Source organism: Parus major, chromosome 3 (assembly GCF_001522545.3).
Source record: "Parus major isolate Abel chromosome 3, Parus_major1.1, whole genome shotgun sequence".
Classification (NCBI taxonomy): Eukaryota; Metazoa; Chordata; class Aves; order Passeriformes; family Paridae; genus Parus; species Parus major.
This window is the reverse complement of record NC_031770.1, coordinates 109440550-109456995: the sequence shown is the minus strand read 5'-3', so window position 1 is coordinate 109456995 and position 16446 is coordinate 109440550. Positions and strand designations below refer to the sequence as shown.

The following is a 16446-nucleotide window of genomic DNA, read 5'->3' as shown; positions in this document are numbered from 1 at the left end:
CTCTCTGGAATTTTGGTTGCACGGACATTCGTAATATACTGACTTCCACAAAGAATTGATTTCCACACAAAATTCCCTGCTTGCCTAAAACCCCTGCCCTCCAGCCACGAGCTGGCTGAATAAATATGCAGGGTTTTTTTTTCCTTATGAATCATCCGTAGAACGCACGGTTGGAGTCGCAAGTAAAATATCCTGGAAATGATGTGACCGGACTGCAGAAGTGTTTTGTTAAAGAAAAAGGGTCTGAAAGTGGCTGCACTTTCAGAAAAAGCAGCAGTTTTACCAGGGGATAGAGAAAGCAGAGCTTTGGGTCTCGGTACTTTATTCCTTGACAGATGTCAGAGATCAGGACTGCAGGGAGCACACTTGGATGGGTCAGAAGAAAGTAATTGGTATATGGAGGGTTTCACCTCGAGGTCACCAGGCTCAGCTTTGATTTGGACCATCAGGGACCAAAAAGTCATTAGTATTTTAACACTGTCCAGTGACCTATGAAGGGGAGTGGTGGCGTCAGACCTGATCTTAGAGAACAAGCCCTCCTTAGAGCTGCAAGAAAGCTCAGCTTAGACCCCCCTTAGAGAGCCACATACCTCCAGAGAGCAATTAATTTTGTCTAAGGACAGACCAAAAGCATTGCCTTCTGCACATGCCTATGTCTTATTTTTTTTCCCTAGAAAGGGAGCTAAAATCTACCAGCCTGGACGTCAAATTTTCACACACCTAAGGCAGGTGAGAGGGATCATGCACAGGTGCACACATGAAGACATTGCTATATGGACACAGCCCAAACACAACAAGGCTTGGCTGCTCTCCAAATTAAGCTGGCAAGAGCAGGTTTTTTGTCCTTGTGTAGAAAAGTTCAGAACAAACCGAATACAGCTCATACAACCCACTCAATGAAGATTCTTTAAGTGCCAAACTCCTAATTTTAAGGCAAATTTTAATCTTATGTCCAATTATTTTTACCTCTTGCAACACAAATAATGGAACTCGAGTGCAGAATTTAGGATGCAAATTCTTTAAGTGATATTAAATGATAATGACTTACAGCACATCTTCCTATGGTTATTCATCCTGTAAAAAATGATCCAAACCACATAATTTACTGCAGGTGTGAGGAAGTTTAATTGTTCAGTCATATCCTGAAGATGTTATTCTTTGCTTTCTCTTGATTTTTAGGAGTCTCACTTTTTCAATGCAAATATATCCCATATTTCCTTATCCTGTGTTTGCTTTGGGAGATAAGACAAATATTCAGACTGAGAAGAAAATCAGTAAACTTGATTAGTTTGTAATTTACCTTTGTGATTAGTTTGTGATTTACTTTTCCTTCCTGACATTTTCTTATGTAGAAAGGAGTTTAAAGATGTAAGTTTTCAACACATTTTTTTCTTACCTACTTCTTCAAGTGTTGTGACAACACCATTTTTCTGACACTTGTCTCTATTGCTTGGCCACTCCTCCTTGTCTGGTTTATAAACAAATATTTTTACAACTGGCCCAAGGTCAAAGTGAAAACAGAACAAGACTGGAGACACAGAAAGGGGGTACCAGTCTCCACCACCCAGTTTACCAGAATTTGAATGGACTTCAGCTGGGATTTTAATTTGCGTGTTTCTAAAATTGATTTTAATTTCCAGAAATCTGTGGTAATATTATTTTCGTTGTCACATATTCCTCTCTGCAGGGTAACACAGTGTGTGGTGCTGGGTATGGCTATTTCTTTCATCTCTCCCCTGAGGGACCATCCCAAGTGCCTCTGGTGTCCTTCAGAGAGAACACAGCTCACTCCTGCACAAGGTACTTGGGGAGTTTGGTTAAAGAGATTTTCCTTCAGCGAACGGTCGTGCCATCTGTAATTGCAGTGCTGGGCAGAAAAGGCCCAGCCCCTCTTTTCAGGACTTTTCCCCATAGTTTTGCACCCTTTCAGGTCCTCCTCTCTCAAGCAGAGCTGTTTGGAGCAGGGCAGAATCGGTGTGGGAGGTGTCCCTGCCCATGGCAGGGTGGTGGAACGAGATGATCTCTAAGATCCCTTCCAACCCTCCATGATTCCATGGTTCTGTGACATTTCATGCAGCTGTTGTTCCTTTAGTATCCAGGAACAGCTACTGACAAAAGTTTTAACCAGTAACTCCCTAAAACAGAAAGAGTATTAAAAAATGACATTGTAGTGAAAATCAGCTGATAAGGCGACCTGAATTTTGAGCTAATCTGGATATTAATCTCTGGATTTTAAATCTCTGAGAAGGTCAAACCAAGTGCTGCATTCAGGAATGCATACATTTGGGCTGTAATTCAAGTTAGCTGAATCCAAGATAAAGAAAAACCTTATCTGTCCAGATTCATGTCAGGCTTATCTGAAGGTGATGCTGGCTGAAAACTCATGAGCATGGGAGGGTGTTTTGTAGTGAGAACTTCTCAGTTCACACTCCTTTTTAACTCTGATAGGTCTAACACTGAAAACTTTTGACTTTGGTCTAAAGAAATAAATTGTCCTGCAGACAACTGTTACAGATTTAATATTTTAGATATCAAAATGATGAATAGAAAAAATCTGCTCACCAGTACATGCACTGTAAAGGAACAGTCTCCATGGCTTTCTCTTCTAAACAGGTATGGGTTGCTGGTGTACCCAGAGTATTTGCCAGACAGTCGTGTTCAGCTCAACAACTTCACAGCCTGGAGCTGCCACGGGGGAGCACAGGTAGGTTTGTCCCCACTGCCTTCTGTGATGTCAGGATCTTTCTGAGTATCTCACCTCCACACTGACTAAAAGCTCTGGATGTCCATGTCCCTCACCTGCAGGCTCGTGTTCGAATGAAAGAGCCAGAAACTTGATTTGTGTGAATTCTTTTTGCTGCAGAATCAGTGCTATTTTCACCAGCTCTGTAATCATCTAGCATCTGTTTGCCCCTGTAATCATGGAATTTTAGAGTGGTTTGGATTGGAAGGGACCTTAAAAACCATCTCACTGCAATCTGCCTGCAATGAGTAAGGACACCTTCCACTTATCCAAGTCGCCAAATAAAAAAATCCTCCAAGTGGATCAGAGCTGTTCATGAGGATTGTGATAGGTGGATACCTTACCTTTATAGAAATGATGGCTTCCATGGGATCATTTTGTTAATTCTTCTTAAAATTTGCCACTTTTTATTGATTTGAATTTGTCTAGCCTTGTTCTCCAGATAATATGTCTCACTATTATTTAATCTGATTTTAAAAACCCACACTACCTTTTATTATGTCATACTTTTTTCCCATGCTCACAGTTTGGAGCCTGTGATCCTATTAATTCATGTTTGCTGACCTGAACAGTCTGTATGTGTTTCTCTGCAAGGTTTTATAGCCTCACCCATCCCTATGACTCTTTCTCTGCAGGTGTCCAATTTTTCAGTGTGATTTTTCAGGCTGATGCGTTCCCTTTCTGGAAAAGGTTATTTGTGTGCAAAGAAATAAAACAAAACGTTGATTTGCAAGTTTGTTGTCGCTGTTTATTTTCTCTGCATAACTTGTAATTTCTGTGTGTGGCTGAATACACAAATAACTAAGTTTATTCTGCTTCTTTCCATGGGCTCCTTTTAGAAACCATCTTCTTTCTTTTAGGTGCCCCATTCTGGAGGTGTTCAAGGCCAGGTTGGATGGGGCTCAGAGCAGCCTGGGATAGTGGAAGGTGCCAGTGCCCATGGCAGGGTTTGGAATGAGATGATCTTTAAGGTTCCTTCCAACCTAAGCCATTCTATTCTTTGATGATGATATCTATTATTATTATTTTATTTTCCTTTTATGTAGATTTTCCGTAGCAGGAACCTCGAACTACGGCATTTCTGCATTTCTATTTGCGAGGACTTTGGCATTGACGTTGTGGAAAGCCTGGGAAACGTCTCTGTGTCTGACAGTGTTTTAAATGGACACCTTGGGCAAAAGGTAAGAACTGCAGGGAATATTTCAGTGTCTCTTAAGTCTCACAGCAACATTTCAATAGGAATTTGGAGAAACAAGAAAGCGACCTGGAGAACAGCTCCTGCTCCATGGCAGCTTGGGAAAAGCTTGGATTTTAAATAGGTTATAAAGGAATGCCCTCAAGTTGCACCAGTGGAGGTTTAGACTGGATTTTGGGGGAAATACCTTCACTGAAAGGTTTTCAGGTGTTGGCACAGACTGCCTAGGGCAATAGTGGAATCACTTGGAGGGTTTTAAAAACCATGTAAGTGGCACTTTGGGACACTAAGTGTTGGTTTTGGCAGTGCTGGGTTGAAGATTGGACTCCATGGTCTTAGAGGGCTTTTCCAAAACAGTTCTATGGCTCTATGTTTTGGGTTTTTTTTTATCTTTTCCTTTTCATTTCATCATGTAAGATTTTAAGATTTATTTTTTTTAAAACAAATTTGAAAACAAGGACTCTGTTTTTTCTATTTTCATTTGAAACTACTGCAAGATTTCACACTATAAGGCATAATCCCATATATTCTTTCTTAAACATTCAAAAGTGAAAGCAAAATCACAAACACAAAAAGGATCTTAGCAAGACAAGTACAGATTTTTTTCCCCACTAATTTTTTTGTTTTTTCAGGATTGACATGGTCTCAGAAAAAACTTGGAATTTCACCAAACCTGACTTTTTGAGAGAAATAGTAATTTTTCTTTAATCAAACTTTTCTAACACAAATTCTTATACACCTTTTTCATTTAACACCATTTAACCATGCACCAGTGGGTTTAGTTTAGTGATTTGAGAATACTGAGGGGGAACACCAGCTTTGGTTTCTGTCCTTGTTAACACTTTGGTTTCCTCTGCTCTCTCTCAGTATCATTTGTCCACCTGGAACACAGAGCCTTACTTTTTTCACTTGAGAATGAAAAATACTGACAAAATGTAATTTTATTTATGCAGTAAATATGTTCTTCTTCCACTATTTCTTTAGGCAGCTGGACAAAGTCCTTTGGGTGCTACCAGGTTGTTAACAGATTAATAACATGGATAACAATGGAATTTTAGTTACAACTCACCACAGCTGCTTGTTCATGATTTTGAGGTCTTTTTTTTTCCCCCTGCTCAGTTTTCTATTGTTGTTTATTAAATTAATTTTCTCTCTGACTGGCAGAAAAAAAAAAAAAAGTATTTAAAATGAGTTTTCTTTACAAGCTCACAGAAAGAAACCTCCTTAGCAGGTCTAATCTAAGTAGATAGTTCAGATAAAATCCTGGCTTTACCTGCCCAACCTTGAGGTGTCCAAGTGATGTCCCAGTGAATTTCTGACACCAAGGGGTGGATGTCTTTGTTTTTGCTTTGCAGGATCCATGGAAGGACTGCAATGTTGTACTTGCTAAGAGATTTAGAGGCACTCACGCTGTGCCTTGTTTCTTGCAGTACCTCAGGGGGGTGATTATCTTTGATTATCTCACGATAAGAGCCTCCTTGTCATAATTTACATCTTAATGTATGTAATTCTCCCTTTAATAATGATGCCTCTTTAATATCAATTAAAACTTTATGACATTAATTTAATGGGAACTTTGGATATTCCTCTCTTTTATCCCTTCCACTTTTGGGGGAAAAAAGTGATTTTAAAACAAGATTGTTTTATGGAAATATCAGGGCATTGCAAAGTTGGGGCTTTGACCCATTGAAATGTTACTAACAGGGCTAAACCCAGGACCTGTAAAAGCCAAGTGAAAGATTTTTTTTAACTTCCCAGACATTCAGAAAGCCCCCTCTGTGTTCTCATTAAACAACTTGTCTTTGTGGGACCATTTAAGGAAAAGCATTTCTTCCTGGAAAAAACAGAGGATGTGAGACACACAGGGGATGAATTACTGTCTCACACAGTTCTACTTGCTATTTATTAAAATAAAATAAATTAATTAAAAAATATAGAAAGTTGTGTGGGATGGAAGAACCAAAAGTGTAAGAAAAAAAGCCAAGAGAGACTTTCTGAGCAATTTGTTACCAGAAACCAGAAACCAGGGATTTCTGCTCAGCAGTGACTTGCAATAGATGGCCCAAGGACCAGGACTATCACTCTTGATGTTTTGGCCTCAGAATAAAACAGCTGATGGCACTGCTGTGCCTTACAAAGATTTAAGATAGCACCTTCTCTTTGAAGTAATAATCTACTTATAAGAATCCATTACATTCTTTCTTTTCAATTGCAGGTATTTTCACATAGGGTGGATTTCTTGACTGATTCTTTACTATGGCTTTTGAGATGTATTCTACAAGTATTTATTGGCCTCAGAAACAGTATCACAGACTCCTGCCAGCCCTTCTTCCTCCAGGCTGCTCACTAACTCTAACTATATCTTTATTTCCAGCCTATTTCCAAGACTGTTTGGCAGAGGGTTGTACACTTCCACTGTGGCATGGACTACAATCACCCCAAAATCCAGTTTTTCCATTGTGTTTTTCATCTCCTGTGGCTTTAGCTCTTCCTTTCTGGTTCTTTAAGTTCTAATAGACTCTGAAGTCCTCTACAGCTTTTCAGAGAGCTTGGCTTAACTCCATCCCCATCCCAAATCACACAAAATGCCTTTGAATCAGTGCTCAGATTTTTCTTAGAAATAAGAATGGTCATTTTTGAGAGTAAGAAAAATTCTCACTTGCTGGACAAAAGAGGTAAAGTAAAATGGGGTTGTAAAAATTCACCCACTGCGGCTTTTAGGTGGATTATTTCTCCCCAGGGAATGTAAACTTTCCTCTCCCTTCAAATTTCCCATCACAACTACTCTGCAGCAACTCAAACAAAGGGCAACAAGCTGCCCATAAAAGTGATGCTATCACCTTCTTCAGGTGGGGAATTAGATGGGTGTTGTCAGAATTTGCCAAACAATATCTTACATCTGTCCTTTAAACTCTACAACGATGGGCAATTGCACTCTTGCATTCCCGGCTGCTGCATCCTGGAAACTCCATTTCTGGAAACATCCATGGCTGGGTTAGACAGGACTTGGAGCAACCTGGTCTTTTGGAAGATGTCCCTGCCCATGGCAAGGGGTGGGAATGAGGTGACTTTTAAGTCCCTTCCAGCCCAAACCATTCTAGGACACTGTGGTTCACATGGTGATGTTTCCTTCACCTCAGGATAGGACCTGTATGTCTGCAGGACTAAAGACTCCCAAAAGATACCAGCTCTTCATCTCCAACACAGCTTTCAGGAACTTTGATGTGAACACTTGCACAGCCATCAGGACTTGTTCTGGCTGTTTCCGAGGGCAGGGTGAGTCTGATTTATATTTATTTCTCAGGACTCCCAAATCCCAACTTCCTCTCCCATTACAAGTTCATATTTTCCATAGATGACCATTGATAACTCATCTGCATAGGCTGAAATTTCAGGTTCTCCCCAGTCTTTCTGGATATGTTTTTATCACTCAGTTTAAAACACATATTACATTTATTTTAAGAGAAATGTAGCCTGATTTTTGCACTGGTACTCTTTTCTCAGTAGAAACAGGTTTTATGCTCTGCCTTGTTTCTCTTCATTTTAGGAGGTAAAATTTCTAGTGATGATTTCTTTAAAAGCTGTGACACAACCTCACAGAATTTCACCTTGCTGCTACCTCAGGCCAGCCTAAACCTGAGGTGAATTTGCCAAAGATAATGTGTAAACTAAGCATCCTTCTGAGCTTTGAAGAGATACTCAAAGGCTCTTTGAAGAATGTTCCAACTGCAATTGCCTCTTGTATTGTAATAAAATATATTTATTTATAAATGAAGACTGCCCTACAATAACATAGAAGAGAAAAATATTTCAGGAGATGAGATCAAAGGACAGAAGGAATAGGAAAATCTGGCTTAGTCAGGCTAAAACTGGGAATAGGACAGTCAAATAGCAACCCATGTGTTGTATGGACACTCCTGCCAAAGCTGAATTGTTACAGTCCATGGGGCTATGATTTTCTGACATTTCTGTAAGTATTAATGTGCTCATAAACTTTAGCTTGCATGAATAATCACCTTTTTTTTGTAGCTATCTGTATTTCAGTAGTGAAAAAATCCTCCAGACTCACTTCTCAGCCAAGGGTTTATTCTGCTGGGTGCTGCACATACACAGAAGTGTCAAGTACATTTACACAGTGTACTCACCTCTAAAAAATTTACCTTCAAAGAAAGGCAGACAGGATCCATACCAATCACTGTCGTGCAGTTTGTAATTTTGGCTGTGGGGCTGTGAAGAAGAGTTTGGAGTCACTGAGGAGATGCTGGTAGGGTCAAGGGAAGCATCTGGATCAGGCAAGTCTGAACCACGGTCACAGCAGGGTACTGGGCAAGTTTGGTCTGGCCATACACACCAATAGCTATTCCTACAACCATCTCTATTTATTTTCCTGTATCTCCCAATTTTTTTGACCCATCAGGCATTTTTCCAAAGGCAAAGTGGAATGAAGCTGGTCTCTTTATTCCCAGAGACTTGTCTTCAGGCCCATTACATGATGTGACCATTCTGTTTTTTTAGAAATGCTTCTTGTCACCCACAGGTGGGTTTACAGTGACAGCTGAACATCTGAGCTTCACCAATTCCCCTTTCCAAGTGTCCTTCCCCTTTCCTCACTCTGCCATCCTTGAGGATCTCGATGGCTCCACCACGGGACAGAAGGGAAGTCATGTCCTGCCTTCCACAGATATCCTGGCAGCGTCTTGCACAGCCAGTGCCAACTTCAGCCAAGCTTCTGGTGGCAGTGTCTGTGACAGTGACCTTGTTTTCCACCGTATGGCTCTTCATTTGTAAGTAATTGCTCCAGCTCCCAAAATACAGCATGGGTTTTTCTGCTATGTGTTATTCTGAGATTGCTGCTGGATCTGAGCTTGGTCCCAGGGCTGCTGCCTCTCTTCTTGGTCCTAAACCAGGTCTAAAGCCTGAGCAGTGACATCTGCTGTGCTGCCTCCCATGGCCTGTCACTCCATGGCAGAAGGACAAGAATCTTCTGGAGGTGCTGTGTCAGATCTGGCATCTCACGCTGAATTTGATATTGGTATTGGTATTTGATAGTTTGGGAAATTAGAAAAAGCTCTAATAGTAATCCAGTCCTGGGGTACAACCAGGTCGTTCCCATCAGCTTTGGTGGCTGTACAGCTCCCAGTTCTGTCCCAGTTCACTTGTCTCCCCAAGCTGGAATTGCCCCTGCCTTTCACCAGCTGGAGCTGAGGGGATCCAGTGGAGAAACGCTGTTCAGGCAAGAACTGCCACCACTTCTATCACCCAGGGAGGACATTTGCAAATTTCTGACATAAGAAAAAGGGTGAAAGACTTTTAGAGCTCTAAACATCGCTCCTGCTTTTCTTCCCATGTTCATCTTCCCTTCCCAGTCCCCTGCTCAGCATTTCACTCTCCTTTTGAAGTACAAATCTGAACAATTATCCATTTTTTGCTGTCTCAGGTTAGTAGTACGTAGGCAGAAATCCTGAAGTGCTCTGTCAGAGGGCTGTTAATTATTCACATCTGCCTCATAATTCATGTTTTAGAAGAAGGAGGAAAAAAAACCCCAATCCCTTCCCAAATAGGTAAAAAACTAATCGGTTTTTCCATTGAAGGAGAAAACTATGAGCTACCTTCAGGCTTTGCATGTTTTACATTACTGTGTTTTGTAAAGAAACCAAAATCTGCAAGATTTTAAGAGCTTGGCATAATTCTGATTTAAATAAAAGAATACTGGGTAAAAGGCAAAATAAAACTGTGCTTGGTGTCTTTTCTAAGCAGTTAACAAGAGGTCTTGGGGAAATTAATTCCCTTTCTAGTCTGCATTTACCTTGATGAAATGGACTGCAAGATCTTTGGGCTGATGCTGTGTGGGTGGATGGAGCTTCTCTAAATGTTGCCTGTAGAGTGATTTGGGTGCTTTTGGGTACTTCCACGATGTAATTGTTGATAATTAATGACAGTTAATATATTTAATACACCTTGTTTCTCCTGGCATCAAAAGGTGGGTAAGGAGCAAGCAGAAGCAGGAGTTCATCTGCACCATTGTTGTTAATTCTGGAAGACTTATCTGGACCTAAATTTTGTCTTCCCGGTGAGCTCCATGAGAATTTTCCTGGAAGTGTTCAAGACTTAGACAGGGATTGGAGCAACCTGGTCTAGTAGAAGGTGTTTCTCCCCATGGCAGAGGGTTGGAACTAAATGAGCTGTAACGTCCCTTCCATCTAAATTATTCCAGGATTCAATGATTAGTCATATCTTCATAGGTTTCTCAATTAAGGTTTTATTTCAAACAAGTACCTTTTATTTAGATTCTTTATTATTCATCTGCATGAGCTGGGAGTCAATTTACATCAGAGATCCTTGGCAGTCTGAGAAGAAGAAGCCAGCTGTTATCCTGTCCTCCTGAGGACTGTGTGCTTAGCAGAGGAACCCCAGCATCACCTCTGTGAGCATCCCCTCTGTGCTGCTTCCAGATCCTCTCTCCTGAGCAGCTCCCAGCAGCCAAATCACCATCATGTTAAGTTGAAAGACTGTCAGATCCAGCCAAATGAGAGTGGTGAGCCAGGGAGGCTTTGTTCAGATGGATAGAGCTCCAAAGGGAACCCGGGAGAGGACCAGGATGGGGAATAAAAGGAGCTGGAGGGGATGAAGAGTAAAAGTCAATTAATAAAATATCTATAGCATGACCAGAGGATGAGGGGGTGGGAGAAGGAAAATGGGTGAATTTTCTCCAGATGTGTTGGAGAGTGTTTGCCATAAAAAGGGAATGGTTTATGATTAATACAGCAAAACATGACTAGGAGCAATTGGCAGAGTTTGAATAAAGAGAATAAAGACAGGTGGGTGACAAGAAAGAAATTCCTAACAAGTTCCTTTTGGATCCGTCTCATCTCAATGAAAAGACAAAAGCACAGCTGCTGAGCTATCCTTATCTTATTTCTGATGAGAAAAGAGTTAAAAATCTCTCTGGAAGAAATCTTGCTATTGTGCTCTACCAGGCCATGGAATATGAGACTTGTCAGGTCTGTAACTTGAATTTTCTGTGCTCCTCAAAAAAAAGCATGAGAGGCTGGAGATTGTGGGGGTTTTTTGCTTATCCTGAATTTCAGGAATGGGATTCCAGTTCCACAGATTTTGAAGGTTGAGGCAAATAATGGGCTTTAAGAGGTGAGACCTAGTATGGCAACCTCTATCTCAGCAGTCTCAGGATCATTCCCTGACCCTCAGGGCAGCTGACAAGGATTGGACATGGCCATATTTTTACCATCTCAGTCTCCAAAACATCAGGGATGTTGCATCAGCACTAACCTTTAGGAAAGATCCCCAGCCTGAGAGCTGTCAGAGATAGGGCTGTTTGGTGCCAGCTAAAAGAATGTCTGGAACAATTTTAATTATTTTTTATACAATGTGGGCAGTTGACTCTTTATCTTTGTGCTGTTTCATTTACCAGAATTCATGTGTTGTGCTGACACTTTTTCCCAAATAAACTACAGGTTTGGGAGAAAAAGAGTGCTTGATTGGAGAAAAAATATAGAAGCTGTTTTCTAAAAGGAAAACTACTATCTTGAGCATTTTGTGGCTCTGTCCTGAACTACTTCACTCAGCAGCTTCCTGGGAAATGGGGATTCATTTCCAAGGTTGCACTGCTGTAACAAAACCCTTCTTCACAAAGTCCAGTTGAAAGTTAAAACTAATGTGTCACGTAAGCACACTTTAAAGAGGGGTTTTATGTCTTTTAAAAATGTAATTGGAGCTTATAAAAGTCTTTATAAATTTATATGTGAGAAAGTTATTGAGTGGTCTGAAGCACAGCTTATGCTATGGCACAGCACAGCATGGCTGCAGGCTAGAAACGGCTGCTCCAAATGCCACCACTACCCATATTATCATGAAACTATGAATCTCTATTAATATTAAAACAAATTTTCATTAAAAAATTGTCATAACATGATTAAGTGACTTTCAAAGTTTCTTCACATTATGCATAATTTTTACAAGAGGAGAGCATTAGAATAATCTGCAGCCTTGCAGCACCTCGCGGCGAAGGGGACTCCAAACACTCGGTGGCTGTGCTTGCCAAAAGGGAGTTTCCCTCTTGGTCCCTCTAATTTGCTTTCCTTTTCTCACTGGGGAAACCTTGGATTTGCTCAGCACCAGTCTTGTAGATCAAGCCTTTTATTGTCTCCCTCTTCTGCTGCAGAGTAAAAGATTAACTTTATGGGTTCAATTCCTAAATCAGCTCCAACATCCTCTTCTGTGTGGTGCATTTCTGCTGCAGACCCAGCCACTGCTGGTGGGTTGGTGTCCCCCTACCGCTGTGTCTTTGAGTCTTGAAGAGAGTTCTGATTACTCTAGGTTTGCTTTTCCTTTGGTATTTACTCTTTGTGGTGCCTTCAGCTGAGCATCCCCTGCTCTGGCACACCCTGACAACCACAATTCTTCTCTCAGTGTCCTCAGTCACTCTCTGGCCATGTGTCCTCCCCATGTACAGGATTCTGCCCACGCAGGGGGCAGCTCACATGGTCACTGGTCCCCATAACCCATCCTCTGAGGGCTCCTGTGATGTAACAAAGAAAGCAAATATTAAATTATTGACTGTTCAGTTACCAACTCATCAGCTTTAGAGATTCAACTTTTGCTCTGATGCATTTCTGGCATTTCAGATTCATCCCAGCAAGATAAATTTGTTTCCCAGTGGAGGACACCTTTCCATTCACCCTGCAGTCAGGGGTATGGGCAGCAAAACCGGATCCTGCACAGTGTTATGAATGTGCAAAACATTTCCTCAAGCCTTCTCCCACAGCTTGATTATCATCTGGGGTATTTCTAAGTGCAGGGAGATAAATTTAACATTGAGGCAACATTTTCTGGTCCTAAGCTTGCTTTCCTTGCAAGGAGAAATCTGGCAAATCCGTTGGATTATTCTTGTGGCCTGGATAGATCAGAGCCAGGTGCCTCAGCTGGGACTCCCTGTAATAACCAATATATTGATCCTGAAATCACAGAATGGTCTGGGTTAGAAGGGACCTTAAAGATCATCTCATTCTACCTCCTGCCATGGGCAGGGACACCTTCCACTATCCCAGGCTACTCCAAGCCCCGTCCAACCTGGCCTTGGACACCTCCAGGGACTCTTCAGAGCTCTACCTGATGTGGGAAAAGCAGTGACCAAGTGGTCATCCTTTGGTCTTTGCTATGCTCACACCGCAGATGTTTGAACTGTTTGTTTATCAACCACCTGCCAACTCAGAATTTCTGCCTGATTTTAGTTCTCCTGAAAATATCAGCTTGTGAACTGCAGGATTTGGGGAAATGTTTTAAGAACACAGGGGATTTTGGAAGTCAGGGGTAGAAAACTGGAATTCTACTCTGGATGAATCCATCTTGGCTTGTCAGTCACAACCCTTTCTATTCCTGGGAAACCATCTCAATTCTTCTTTTACTTAAAAGTCAGCCCATGGTGGTGACTTAGGATCAGGGTCAAAGATCTGGTTATTTCCTAAAGGATTCGTGCATGAAAAAAATCACTGCTACTAAGGATTCGTAATAAAAGGCAGATTTGAATAATGAGCTTGGTATCTCAACAAAGATACACACATTTACTGAAAACAGCTGAAAATTCTTAGTTCTTGGCAATTAAAATAAAGTGAACTGGTCTGGGGCCCAAGATTAAACCTGTAAAGTGTTTGATATGGTCATAATTTGGAATTAGCCTCCCTTTGGCCAACAATAAACATAGACTCTTGATATAAACATTTGGTGTCCCATTTGAAGTTCAATGCTAAATTGTTTCCTGTTTTTGAAGAGGGATAATCATAATGGATTATTACACAAACAGAAAGCATTTAGAGCTAAACAGAGTGCCTGCCTTCATACACACAGATATGGACCCTTAGGATAAATAAGTTAATGGTAAACATAAACAGGAGAGCTAATATTTGTTCTACTCCATGTTGTTGATTGGCTTAACAAATCCTTTGTGGCCCATATCTGTCGAGCAGTTCTGCACAATGCATTTGAGCTAAATTACATAACAGTTTATACAGTCACAATTGGTGAATTGTGGCTCAGACTGTAAAGCCCTACCCTGTAATCCTGCCATATTTCTAAAGCAAATTGCTCCTTAATTGAAACCTGCTTCGATATAAAAATACAGCCTTTACAATGAGTCATCCTTTTTTTCCCCCTTACAGTTTGTAAAGGCTTCCAGCAGTTTAAAGGGAGGGTTAATTTTGCATTAAGACCATTGCTTCCTAGTTTCTTTCAAATAAAGCCAGGAGAAGTTCAGGGGAAGGCTCTTTCCTTTGATAATGAAGCTCTCCACGTTAATGATGCGTGCAGGCTCCCTCAGATCCTCTGAATTAGAAATGCTGGTGTACACCAGCGCTCTTCTACTTCATTAACATTAAAGAGAGGTAGATTGGTGGCTATTTAGGGCACAGTGAATTCACTGGCTATTTAGGGCAAATGGAAATGGTGCTAATTGTTGCTGGTAATTCCATTAGTAGGGTACTTCCATTTTGGTGCCTTTTTGGCATGGAGGTGATAAAACAATACACTGACATCCTTTTGGGGGGAATGTATCCCAGGCTTAATTGTGTCCTTGCACTAGCTAACTTGTACACTGATCTGAGAAGATTTCTAGGTTCCCCAAATTTTTGGTTTGGTTGTGGGCAGTGCACCGGGAGTTGGAAATAAATTTATGGGTGGCAGCCCTTCAATCAATGCATTTAAAAGATAAGGACACAACGTTCCAGGTCAAGGAAATCCGAGAGATTCCAGACCATAAGGTAACTCCTGCTCTTTTTCTTCCTGGGTCATGAACAGACTTTCAGCTTGACATGAGCCAGGTGTGCCCAGGTGGGCGAGAGGCCAATGGCACCTGGGCTGTGCCAGCTCTGGGGTGGCAGCAGGAGCAGGGCAGTGCCTGTCCCCTGTGCTGGCACTGCTGGGACACCTCCAGTGCTGGGGACAGCTCTGGGACCCTCCTGACAAGAGAGACCTGGAGGGGCTGGAGCGTGTCCAGGGCAGGGAATGGAGCTGGGGAAGGGGCTGGAGCACCAGGAGAGGCTGAGGGAGCTGGGAAAGGGGCTCAGCCTGGAGAAAAGGAGGCTCAGGGGGCCCTTCTGGCTCTGCACAACTCCCTGACAGGAGGGGACAGCCGGGGGGGTCGGGCTCTGCTCCCAGGGAACAGGGACAGGACAAGAGTACATGGCCCTAAGATTCACCAGGAGAGGTTTAGAATGAATATTAGAAAGAATTTCCTCCTGGAAAAGAAAGTCAGACACTGAGATGAGCTTCATGGGGAAGTGGTGCTCTTAACTCTCTAAAAATACAGTTAAGTCTCCATGCCTGGAGGGATTTAAAATACATGCAAATGTGGCACTTTGGGACATGGTTTAGAGGTGGCCTTGGCAGTGTTGGGTTAATGGTTGGACTCGATGATCTCAGAGGTCTTTTCAAATTTAGAAGATTCTATGATAGCTTGTCTGTTATAAGTAGACACACAGGAAAAGATATATTTCACTTAACTGTAGCCATTTGGAAGTTAAATATAGAGTTTAAGGTATTTATTTGGGGGTCTTCTAAATAGTGGTCTCCAAAAAAAATGTATTCACAGTTAATTCACTAGTTAGTAAGTTCCCATTCTCATTCACTATCTCTTGGATCTACATGCTGGTGTGGAATTGCCACCTAACCTTCTGACAGGTCAGACTTGTATCCCAACAGGATTGTCCATTCCAGGCTTTCTTCTCTGTCTTCTCTTCTCCTGGAGGTACTGGGGATAGTCCCCCAATAAAAGTGATTCAAGCTGTTCTCTTCAGAACCCTCCAGCAATGAAAATTGAAATAAATAGAGAGTAAAACCATGTGAATTTATGCTGCAGAGAGGATGGGTCTGAGTCTCTGTCACTTGCTGTGGCATAGGACGTCTTTGTAACTCAATAAAGCGCCTTTTGATGTGCAAGAGAGTTTTGCATTATGTGTGGTGTCCTTCTGCTGCTAGAAATGTTCTCCTGAATACCTGTGCAGGTGCTGATAACTGTGGCAATAATGCGCTTGTTGTCATTTACTTGCTTAATTAGCAGCCTAATATCCTGGTCCAGTTAATGCCCATAAGAGGAGGTTTATTAGTGGTACAAAAGCTGTTTAAGCCTTATAAACTCCTTCCAGTTTCATTGGTCTGCCAATATCTTCTGGTTGAGTGATTCTTTGCTGATTCACACTTTGCTTTGCCACTGCTGTTTCTCAGCTGAATGTTTCTGGGTAACCAGAAAGCGCTTTGACAAAGTGACAGACACTAGAATAACAACAACAACAACAACAACAAATTAAAAACCCTGAACTGATTTTAAAAGAGAAAAGAAAGATATACCTGGGATGACTGCTTTGGTGATTTTCTATCATCTCCAAAGCACTAGGAGGAAAAAAAAAGCAACAAACCAACCAAAAATTGCAAATACGGGCAAATTGCAGGATGACATGAGTTTTAGCACTGTCTTGGGTTAGTAATCTATATCCAGTCTGAG

At 41.6% G+C, this 16446-nt stretch overlaps 1 protein-coding gene across 1 annotated transcript in view; it reads left to right on the top strand.

The window, feature by feature from the left end:
* The window catches only part of PKHD1 (PKHD1 ciliary IPT domain containing fibrocystin/polyductin), a 245082-nt gene that overhangs the window by 123469 nt on the left and 105167 nt on the right, over nt 1-16446 (top strand). Inside the window, exons 44-48 of the mRNA XM_033512946.1 lie at nt 1688-1800; nt 2614-2704; nt 3790-3924; nt 7079-7214; nt 8476-8722. Coding sequence (XP_033368837.1) covers nt 1688-1800; nt 2614-2704; nt 3790-3924; nt 7079-7214; nt 8476-8722 — 722 coding nt within the window. The remainder of the gene's footprint in view (nt 1-1687; nt 1801-2613; nt 2705-3789; nt 3925-7078; nt 7215-8475; nt 8723-16446) is intronic.